The 12,349-nt window shown below is 39.1% G+C and overlaps 1 protein-coding gene across 1 annotated transcript in view; it reads right to left on the bottom strand.

Annotated features, from left to right (window-relative positions):
* LOC124709047 (conserved oligomeric Golgi complex subunit 1) overlaps positions 1-12,349 on the bottom strand; it is a 169,493-nt gene that overhangs the window by 84,676 nt on the left and 72,468 nt on the right. Inside the window, exons 11-12 of the mRNA XM_047240693.1 lie at positions 8,708-8,896; positions 8,442-8,596 (exon numbers count right to left, since the gene is read on the bottom strand). Of these exons, the coding sequence (XP_047096649.1) occupies positions 8,442-8,596; positions 8,708-8,896 (344 nt within the window). The remainder of the gene's footprint in view (positions 1-8,441; positions 8,597-8,707; positions 8,897-12,349) is intronic.

Genomic DNA, 12,349 nt, shown 5'->3' with positions numbered 1-12,349 from the left:
GTTAAAAACATGTGCCATGCTGGTTAAAGTAAAGCAGTTCTTATGAATATCACATGGTGTTTACTGTTAGGCAGGAGTGTTCACCAAAAGTGTCCAGTGAAGTGAGTGTTCCACAATCTGATCGATCAGATTTTTCCAATATTTTAGTGAAATAAATCAATATATCAGTGCATATGTATGATCCACATAAGCACTTAAAGGCAAAGATAATGTGTGAAAACAAAGGCATCACAATTTTTTTAAAGAAATATGGAAAACAAGAGGGTAGAAAGGAAGGAGAGTTAAAGGAAGGCCTTTCGGTCAGTGAGGGAAGATAAGGACCTCTTAGTTTCTTCCCGCCGATAAAGGTAGTGCCCACTGTTCTTTTGTCTCGTGAAGTTTATTTGTCTAAAACGGCCTGTTTATTGGATGATTCTGCTTACTGTAAACTTCGGAGGGACCCTACAGACCAGATAAAGTGGAAGACCATTTCACTTATTAAGAAGAGCTCCCTGAAAAAGGACACCATCAAAAAACTTCATCCAGGGGTGGCAGTACCACCAAGGATGTATGGTTTACCGAAGGTGCATCAACCTGGAACTCCTCTCTGTCCTATCGTTAGTAATGTGGGCACTTCTACTTATAATTTAGCTAAAATATCTTTCTCTTGTCCTCAGCCCTTATGATGGAAAATGTGAACATCATTTATCCAACTTGACTGATTTTATTGAACGGTTTGAAGTCTTTTATGCATTGGAACATCTGACCTTATGGTTGGTTTCGGTGTGGTTTCTCTTTTCACCCAGGTACCTTTGGAAGAGTCGTCGTTGTTAATTGGTCAACTTTTGGATGATAAAACTACTGAGCTGTGTCGCCATGTGTTGACATCAACACATTTTTTATTTAATGATTTATTTTTTGAACAAACTGACGGTGTGGCTATGAGGGAGTCCTCTTTCCCCTATTGTCACCAATCTTTTTATGGAATATTTTGAAGATATCACACTCAGGACTACTACTCTTCAACCTATGTGTTTTTGGAGAATATGTGGATGATATTTCCATTGTTTGGCCGCATGGAATGGAAGTTCTTAATCAGTTTTTAGATCATTTTAACTATCTTCATCCATGCGTCAAATTTTCAAATGGAAATTGAAAAAGATGGTAAATTACATTTTTTGGATGTTCTAGTATACAAAAAAGGAAATGGTACCTCGGGGACATGGCATATACTATAAACCCACACACACGGACTGCTATCTTCATTCTACGAGCTGTCATCCACCACATCAGCAGATGGGAGTTCTATGTACATTGCCATTTCTGATTCCAAAAATTTGCACAGGAACTGGATCATCTTAAGGATGTCTTCAAGCTCAACGGATATACTGATCATGAAATTAATCATGCTTTTCAGTTTGGACCATCAAGTGAACCAACACCGGGATACTAGTAAATCAGTTGGTTTTCTATCCTTTGCAGAAAGTATTTCTTCAAAAACTTCTAGAATTCTCAAGAAATATGATATTAAAAGTGTTCTATTGCCTTTGGCCAAGACTAGGGCCCAGTTTGGATCTGTTAAAGGTGAAATGGGAATGAGAAAGCATGGAGTTCATAAAATTCCCTGTCATTGTGGAAAGGCTTATATTGGACAGACTATTCACACTGTTCATGACGGATGTGTGGAACATCAGCGTCACATATGTTTGCTCCAGCCTGGAAAATCTGCCATCGCCGAACATTTGTCTCATTAAAGGGCATAACATGTCATTTAAAGAGATGTGAATTATTGCTCCAGCTTCTCGTTACTGGGATTGTGTGCTCAAGGAATCCGTCGAAAATATGATTATCTGATGACATTATTAAGAGAGAGAGAGAGAGATAGATAGATAGATAGAGAGAGAGAGAGAGAGAGAGAAATGTTTTCCTTTAAGCAAGACAAGGACCCCTATTTTATCTTATTTAAAACAACAACGGTCCTAGTTTTTGACCTGCTACATCTTAATTTGTAATTTATCACTTTCAACAGTTTCTACTGCCGGGGGCGCTGCAATTCTTCTCTTCGCAGGGGGCAGCTCTTCCACTTTTCGTGCAGGCGCAGTGGCCTGGACCCGGGGTATAAAGGAGTCACAGTTTCTCACGTTCATTCAGTTCCGGTGTGATTGTGTACTCAGCGATCGCACCTGAAGATTGCGGGCAGATGGATCGTTGAAATAACGTGTAGCGACGACGATCATATCTGGGTAGCATAGCCATGAAGAGTGCAAACAAGAAGGCAGAAAGTTCTCCCTTCCTACTAATCAAAGGGGAACTTTTATTTTTATGTTTGATCCACTGCCTGAAGGCCAGTGTTGTTATGTAATGCCAAAAGCGAAAGGACTGAAGTTTTCAATTTGAAATAAGACACGCTGATATATTTTCCAGATAGTATTACTGCAGGATGTGTCAGACTTACAAACCTGTTTTTCTACAACAATTCTGAGTTGCTGAAAGATGTCAAGGGCAGCAACCATAATGCTGTGTAGAATCCCAGCCCGTTAAATTTTTAATAACAAATTAACGTGCTATGGTTATGCAGCAACCTCAATATGCAGAACTCATTCATTCTAAACAGAGTAACTATTGGTCAAGATTCCATTCATAAAACTAATTTACAACTTGTGAATTATAACAATAAAGTCAATATATGGAAAGAAAAATTCTCAAATACAGATTAATAGCATACCTCAAATATAAAAAAAACTGCCCACAACTTCCACATTTAAAAAATACTGTAACTGATTTTCACAGAGCAGTCAAGGAAAGAAGGAAGGAAGAAAGATTAGGGTTTCAAGTCTTGCCAAAAATGAGGTCATTAGAGACAGATTGTTTCAAGGATGGAGAAGGAAATCAGCAACAGCCTGTCAAAGGAACCATCCCAGCATTTTCCTGTGGCAATTTTGGAAAATCACACCTAAGTCAGGATGGTCAGACGCAGATTTAAACCGTCATCCTCCTGAATGTGAGTCCAGTTGGCTAACCACCAGAGCAGTTAAGTTTTCTATGTAGTTTATTTATGGACCAGAAAATATAGCATCTATTTTTGTCACAAATCACTTTTTAAAAAAATATTAAGGCCCTACTGCACTGGGATGCCATGGCAGGTCTGCTGGCAGAGATGCCAGACAGAAGCATGAGACGTAACGGAGCCTCCCACACCTGTGACAGCTATGCCGGCAGAGTGGTTGCCATGAGCTTCTGCCGGCACGCCTGCCAATGCTGCCAGGAGGACACACAGCAGGACTCCAGCAGAGCTGCTGAGTGCTACCTACCACTCACCCGTACCTAGTTCTATCTGCCCACATGAGGGCTATGGATAGTTCAAACCCCAAATCTTTTATCTGCGAGATTCAGATGAGATCAGCAACTTGGGACACTCCATCTCAGAACTATTCAAAATGCAAACTGGAAAAAAAAGTTGAGACTTATGAGGGTCATACGTGAAGCTCAGTTTGAAGAATAAGTCTCTTCACGTTACAGTCACATTCAAACTACTTACAATAATGCACTTTCTGGACACTGGCTGGATGGAGTTAGTGGAAATTATTGATCCTCAGTTTCCTCGTAGCCTGCTTCTGAAGCTCCACTCCAACTACAAGAGCTTTCCACCACAGACAAAGCACATTTGCTATAAGGGCTATGTTAGTTTTCCTCAAAACCAACTTCTACACCGAAATAGCACAGCTACATCTTCTGTTGCAGCAAGTGATGCTAATAGACCAGATACAGACACACTAGAATTATTTTAAGAAAAAATATATGTAAACAAAGGAGACAGGTTTCTGACTTTTCTAAAACATTTGTAAATTTACTTTCAGTTTATAACAATGGACTTTTCGAATAAAAACTGAAAGCACGTCTATGCGTACTTTACAGTTACAACTTAAATTGTAACTACACTGAAGACAACAAACCATTAGCTACCGAGTACACAGGTCACAAAAATCTTTTCCTCTAAATAGATTACTTTCCTTAAAACAGTTAGCTTTTTCTTCAGTACACTCTCATGAGACCTCCACTACCACGCCAAACGAACAGAATTACACTTTCAGGATAATGGAAAATTTAGCACTATAATTTCTTACATTATTACAAAGCGTGTCAAATAATCTGTTAATGTCACGATCAGCAGTGATGAGATGTGCTCAGAACATGTTTCTCTGCATTCTGCTTTTATTTCAAACTTGCACATAAAGCTTGTAGCTCTTCTACTGAGCGGAGACTGAAGGCATTCCTCTGGCGTCTCTGTTGACATCTTGTACTGCCAGACCTGAACACTGCCAGCAGAGTTTCAGCAAATTATCACTCTACTGAGAAGGAGAGCATTTTCCTGCCGGCAAATCAAATGCATTTCTCATTGAAGGAATATCTCAACATACTTTTCTCTTCCCACCAAATTCAATAATTATGAAAACCGCAGAATATTACGTTTGACTTTCGTGGCCACTCCTAGTCATGCTACCCGTGTTGACAAAGCCACAGAAAGAACTGCCACAGCACTTAGTGCAGAAGTAGAACCAAAAATAACTATTTGCACATCAGGGGAAGAATATCGGTGCACTCAATATAGGTTGACAGGTTTTGTTTTCCAATTGCTATACTGCTGGGTGCAGGCTCTCTACATTGGCAGATGGCTTAGAGCGTAAACTACCGAGAATTTTGACAGCCAGAGGGGAGAAAGCAGTGTGGGAAAACAAGCCCCACCTCCCTCGGGCAGGGCAGCAGCCTACAGAAAAAGCAGAGCTGACAAAATAGTCACAGGGATTGCTGATTTCTTCTGGTATTGTGAAGGTCATAATTGAAAGAGGTAATGAATCGGGATTAGCCTTTTCACTCATTTCAAAATAAGAAAAAGAACAAGCAAGGGAATTGGCTACTACGCAACTACTATGTGACGTTGGCAGAGCACTGTACATGAGGTAGTTCAGGGTGACTTCCAGCAGTATTTGATGCAAACATTGTTCGAAACACCTGCCACCTAAAACTGCCACCTTAAAAGTGTCTGTGTTATATCAACTTTTAAACTTTAGCTAGCAGCTCTTTGTTCTATGGTGCCAGTCCCATGCTTGTTGCATTATATGCAGAAGAAAACAAAGGCCATTGTGGGGAGAAAAAAACTACTGCAGTTTTTGGAAAAGCAAATGTCCCAGTCAAAAAGTTCACCAACATGCAAGTTGCATTACATGGCACGTTCCTTCTGTTGCCTACAACTGGCGTGGCACTGGACAATTGAATGTACTGATATGTGGTTGCCTTCATGTACTTTTTATTTATACACATTATCTTTTCAAATTGGCCTTCGCAATACCAGTAACGGATAATTGGTTACATTTTCAGATAAAGTCTGGTATGAAATAGCATCTATTAGGTAACTTCACATCTTTGCATTTTGACACAGAATTCGCATCTATATTTGCATTTATAGTAGAACGAAAATTTTTCAGGTCTCTACATATAATGTAGCAAAGAACTATTTTTCTAGGGCTACTTTTAACTGCAATAACTTTTTTAAAGTTTAATAGCTAAAAACTACCTTTTTGAGTTACTTCCTTGTCTAACTGTGTCATCACCGCATTGAACAAACACTTGGGAGTGGCACTGGCTGCTGTGTGATTGTGACCATGCCAAATTGTAATATTTAACCAACACATTTCGAACTCTCACTAATTATAGAATGAATAATAACAATGACTGACTTAACCACTATGTCACAATATTCTAGGGATGAGAGAGGTAAGTTTCTTCCTACACATACTTGGAGTAATATTCAAAGAGAATAATACTGTTCAACATGTTGCAAAAAGAAGTTTGCAAAAGATGCAAGGCTACTTGAACCTTTGTATGGAGTGCAGCTGAATTTCAGTGTGTTCAGTTTAAAGCACTGGAGTGTAGACAGTACTGTTGCTGCATGCGTGTTAGTTAGTTATTTGTATGTTTCGTGGATCATAACTGTGACCTCTCCCTACGATTTAGAATGAATCAGTTTTACAATTCTACATCTACATCTACATCCATACTCCGCAAGCCACCTGACGGTGTGTGGCGGAGGGTACCTTGAGTACCTCTATCGGTTCTCCCTTCTATTCCATTCTCGTATTGTTCGTGGAAAGAAGGATTGTCGGTATGCCTCTGTGTGGGCTCTAATCTCTCTGATTTTATCCTCATGGTCTCTTCGCGAGATATACGTAGGAGGGAGCAATATACTGCTTGACTCTTCGGTGAAGGTATGTTCTCGAAACTTTGACAAAAGCCCGTACCGAGCTACTGAGCGTCTCTCCTGCAGAGTCTTCCACTGGAGTTTATCTATCATCTCCGTAACGCTTTCGCGATTACTAAATGATCCTGTAACGAAGCACGCTGCTCTCCGTTGGATCTTCTCTATATCTTCTATCAACCCTATCTGGTACATTGTTTCAGCAAAAAGTATGGAAACATGCTGAACACTTGCATGATTTCTTATTTTTTTATTTATGTCAATAAAGTGATTCACTACTTAACGTAGCTCATTTTCAGTCTATTATCACCCCCCCCCTCCCCCCACACAAACGCACGCACACACACACACACACACACACACACACACACACACACACACACACACACACACACACACCCATACTAATACACATTCAGAACTACTTCTATTGAGTAAGAGTTATGAAGCTGGTATTATTTCACAAAAAAATATTGTTTTACTTGCTGTGTCAAATTGGGATAAGATTCCATCCTCCATCTCTATCAGCAACTAAGACTGACTGTTGTAAGCCAGTGAGGCTCACACTTTTATACCCAAAGGATGGCATCCAATCGGCTGGACTACGTCAGTTTGACAACAAGAAAATGGCATGTACTGTCCATGTCCACAGATTTTGTTTCTGCCTCTATTCAGTGTTGCTTGCAGCACTATCCCTCATGTAAGATGGTAAACTGCGAGAAGTCATTCTCTGTGCTTTTTCTTTATGAAGTGCACATTTCCATGCATCGATAAGTGCGTAGCCAGTGTCTCTAATGAAATTATTTTCACAAAATCTAATTTCAACTGTTTCCCAATAGGTCAATGTGTGAGCAAATATTCTCCTTTGTTCAAAAAAGTCTTGTGCTTATTCAATGGGCTGTTCTCTGCAACCACTGATTCATCAAAATACCTACATTTAAGGTGGTGGTGATGCTCGCTGCAGCAATTAGCAACTGTCCATATGGACTGGCACATACAACTTTTGCCACACTCGCGGCGAATGTTATACATTCCTGGCACTTTCAGGCCTAGATTATCTTTAACTGATCACAACATTTCTTACATTGTTCTGGGTGGACAGAAGACTGGTCTGATTCATTAACCATTTAGGACTCTACCAATCATGCTAGTTGCTGCATTGCAGAATGGAAGTGCTGTGTATCGGTCATCTTGGCTCGTTTGAATGGCATCACATCTTGGTTCCTTTGACAGTGTTGATCTAATATTACAGATACGATACCCATTCTTTCTGAGCATCGTCATCAGACGGTTAATCTCAGAGACGACATGGTCCTTGTCTGAAATAGCCAGAGCTGTGTGTGCTAAAGTATTCAGCACAACTCTCTTCTAAGCTGGAAAGTGAAAGCTATGCGCATTGAGATACAGATCTGTATGTGTCGGTTTTCTGTACACAGACTGGCTGAGTCATCCACCTGATTTCCGTTCAACCAGCACATATAAAAAAGATAACTTCCCGTCTTCCTCCACTTCCGCTGTAAATATTATGTTATGATATACACCCTTCAAATGATCAGTGAAGTGCTGTGGCACCTCACTGCCATGCAGCCAGATTAAAAATATATCATCAATGTTCTGAAAAAGCATGACAGCAGGAAGGGTGCACTGTTCAGTGCTCATTCTTCAAAATCCTACATGAAAAAAAATTAGCTATGCCTAGTGACAGTGGTGAACCATGGCTATTCCATCAATCATTTCTTAATAATTTCCACCATACAAGAAGTAAGCGGTCATCAGTGTGCACTGGAATAATTTTGAAGGACAAGCATCGGACAATGCCTTTAATCAAAGGCAAGATATTAAATAAATAACAAACAAAAAAAACTGGAAAAAACATATAAACTGTTATTCAATAAAGTGTCAATTTCCTTAGGAACCACACTACAAATGAATTCCATCCTCCACCCTGTTACTTCGTGAAACAGATGGCCCATGTTCTCGATGCCTGAAATTCTATGCAGTTCTTCTGAAGCTCTGTCAATTTCATCAAGATTTTAATACCTACAATTACACTTAAAATAGATCAAACAATGTTAATTATTCTGATTAAAACTTTTACCCTTCTTGCACGTTCAGGCAGCCTTTGAAGAAATACAAATGGTGACAAAGAAATGTGTCAATCCTAAAGTGTGCTTGAAAACGTAAGAAGCCTGATAATTAAAATAGCTACCTAGGCAATGTGTGCGGAGCCACGGCATTTACTTCATGGCAAACATTGTTCAGTAATGTCTGCAATGGGAGGCTCGGCTGGGAAGGCACTCTGATTTTTGACTGAACTCTATGTCCTCCCTCTCCTTCCTCTTCGATTGTCACAACATCCCATTGCTAAAATAAAAAATAAAAAAAAATAAAAATTTTTTTAAAAAATCTATTTCAGCAAACCAATCTTACTGAGGTCAAAGTAAAGTACACCAAATAAAATGTTTACAAACTCACAGGCATGAGGCACATCAATTTTTCCAAGTTTGTGGGAAAGAACAAAGTGTCACCCACGAGTTTCTGTATTCTTTTTGAAGAACATTCCTTCCACCTGTTCCACAATAGTAGACTTTCTTGTTTCAACAAATTGCACACTTCTTGCCATGGTGTTACTTCCTGTGGGCCATCTGACGAGTGCACAGATATCTGGGAAAGAAAAAAAATATGAACCAGCCTCATTAATTGGCTCTAAACACAATATTCAACTACTGCAACAACAGAGAATATATTGCAACTGATTTCGGTTCTCGATTTCTTTACAAGAGCATATTGGGTATGACCATTTTCTTAGGCACACAGATAGAACACACTAGTAACAAATAACCAAAAAATACCTTTTTGCAGCTATCTGCTTTTAAATAAAAGTATTTTTTGATTTAGTCTGTTAAATAGCCAATCCCTAATTTACCAAGTACACGTAACAAACCTGTGCAGTATACTTTAACACTACATTCAAAACTAAAGTATAAGTCTTCCAATTACTTCATTAGAGAACCGAATTGGTTGGATTAAGGACCCTAACTATGAGGTCCCAGTCAACGCTCTCTGCATTCAAAACTGTTTCAAGTGATGAAGGCCAGACACTGGTGCTCATCTGCACGGAGGCAGACTACCCTCTATGCCGCCCCCCCCCCCCCCCCTCTGCATCAACATGAGATGTGTGTAAAACAATGATCTAATGAATAAGATTGTTCTAATATCAATGCAAACAATCAATTTTTGAAAATATAAGCAATTGGATGGATAAAAAAATCTACTCACCAATCAGTGGCAGAACACATATATAAAAATTGTATTACAATCTGCTAGCTTTCAGAGCCAGTAGCTCCTTCTTCTGGTAGAAGGTTTGAAGGGGAAGGGAGAGGGGTGAAGGAAAAGGACTGATGAGGTTAAGGAAAAGGGGCCAGTAAAAGAAGTACTCTTTTCAATTAATTCTACAAAAACTTCCTGACAGAATTTAGCGCAAATAAATCTGAAAACATAGATTACTGTTCTTACATGTTCTGTAAAAAAACCTGGTAGGGAAAGAGACTTTATTAATATATAAACATGTGCACACCATAGTTGACCAAACCGTGAACATCAGGTGATTTACAATAAAACTGCAGCGCTATGACTGACAATACAAGTTTAGATTTTATGATACTTGGTAATGATTATAATACTGCCCCGTCAAAAAAATTTATGCAGTCACAAATTTTTGTATTGTGGTACGTGGACGTGTCATGAACAACATACTGAAAATCCTGACCTGTAGGGTGTGACCACTGAGGTGGGGGAGATGTTTAAAGGTAGCTTTTTTACATTTTTCTTCAATAACTTGAAATCGTGGCTTCTAGCAAAAATGTTTACCAGTACAAAATTTAAGTACACTGGATTTCCTACAATAAAGGTCCTATTCACTTTTTCTCTAGGACCAATAGTTTCCACGTTACAAGGGGTGGAAAAATAGCAAATTTATGTAAACAATGTTTTAATGGTATATAATTAATGTTAACTTTTAAATGAAGTTGATTAAGACCAAATATTGAATGGGTATAACTTATTTGCATATAGAAGAACAGTACTGAAGGATAAATTTTGTTCTGGGGATGTGACAGGTGGCAGCAGGTTAGGGTAGGGTTTGAGGGGGGGGGGGGGGGGCTGGGGCGGTGGCAGTGGAGGGTAGAAGGCGAAGGCATGATGCGGAATGACGTCAAGCACTTCGCACTTCCCCTCTTTATGTGTCTGCAAAATGAAGAGCGAGTTAGTGAGTCCTCACTCTACCCACCCCATCACGTCGCAAGAAGCAACTACAGCATGTTTCACCAAGTTACACCAATACTTCCACAGTGCACCTCGTAAATCACTGGTGATGCAGTGTGCCGACACACCTGGAGACTTTTGATATTTCACAAAATGTGTTGCATGATGACACGTGTTACAAGTGTTTATTTTCCACAAATGCATTAACACTAAATGGAATACAGATATTAGTAATTAACAGCACTACACATACGAACAGAATCTACGTACATCTCTGCACACCACCTTGCACTGGTAAGCAGGAAACTAACTGCTGGGCAACTGTACACTTGTTGCGGCTCTCTTTGGGAAAGGCCGAAAAGGAGGAATCATATGTTCAATGGTTTGCAGCACGTGCCATAGTATGTGTACAAATGGTGAACCGTTGCTCGCTCTGCAAGATGACAACGATGATGATGATGATTATTATTATTATTATTATTATTATACAGTTGTTGAATTTGAAATGTAAAAATTGAAGATAAGATGTTGTTTTATAACAACCAATGTATGTTTTCTGTTATTTCCAAGTTCACTGGTCATTAAACATTAATTTGAACCATTAAAACAATGTTTTTTTTTAAATTGTGGCTTTTACACCCCTTGTAACATGGAAACTATTAGTCTTACAGAAATAATTAATAGGAGCTTTTTTTGTAGGAAATTCAATGTACTTTAATTTTGTACTGGGAAACAGTTTCACTAGAAGCCATGGTTTTCAAGTTATTCAAGAAAAACGTGGAGAAGTGTCATTTAAATGCACCCTCTCCCCACTCCCCCCACCCCAACGCTCACACCCTACAGGTCAGGATTTTTAGTATGTTGTTCATAACATTTCGCCCTACCATTGTATAAAAATTTGCCACCACACGAATTTTTTCCCCTAATTTCCCTTCTTTGGCTGGACTACATAACAACACCAATACAATATGCTTAAGCTGCAAATGAACAACTCCTTATAGTGAGTCAAAACTGACAATGCTGAGATGCAATGGTCACATATGTTAATTTGATATCACCAACTATTCTTCAAATTATGAGAAAGTTGCACAACAAAAAAACAAAAATATTAACACCTTCAGTAACAGAGGAAACAAAAATAAGCAGTGTCACACACTGATCTGAAGCGAGTAAAAGAAGTTATATGGGAAACAGTGAGAGGACATAAGAAAGGAAAATAAGAAGTTAAGGCTTAATGTCCTATCAAACGCACAGAATTAGAGACTGAGTAGAAGCTTGGATTGGCAGAAGTATGGGGAAGGAAATTGATTGTGTCCTTTTCACAGGAACTATCTTAGCATATGCCTTAACTAATTTAGGAAAACCAACAAAAACTTAAATCTGCATGGCCAGGTTGGGATATGAATTGCCATCAGCTTGAAAGCAAGTTCAGTATCTTACCACTACAACACTTTGCTCAGTAACACAATAAAGAATGCGGAATTGGCAATGTAGCATGTACTACAGAGGAGACCAGAAGAGAGATGCTGAGGGAGCATTACAATCGACACACACTGGATGACACTTCACGTGTGAAGTTCCTAGGCACATTTAATCTGCACATGGGATTACGCAACTAAGGTCAAAGGAGCATGCAATAAAATTATTATGTATATGTGACGATTGGAAACCATCTTAAAGAGGCCTCTTCAGGGACCTTAGCATTCTTACACTTACATGTCACTATACAGGGCGTTTCAAAAAGAAAGAGCAGATTTCAAACATTTATTTCTCAAAAACTACAAATGATAGAAACACAATTCAAACGTTTCTTGTCAGAGAAAGGTTCAAAGTTTTTCAATGGTCCGCGCAGAA

This window comes from Schistocerca piceifrons, chromosome 7 (assembly GCF_021461385.2).
Source record: "Schistocerca piceifrons isolate TAMUIC-IGC-003096 chromosome 7, iqSchPice1.1, whole genome shotgun sequence".
Taxonomy (NCBI): domain Eukaryota; kingdom Metazoa; phylum Arthropoda; class Insecta; order Orthoptera; family Acrididae; genus Schistocerca; species Schistocerca piceifrons.
The sequence above is the reverse complement of the archived record's forward strand: the minus strand, read 5'-3'. Positions and strand labels throughout refer to the sequence as shown.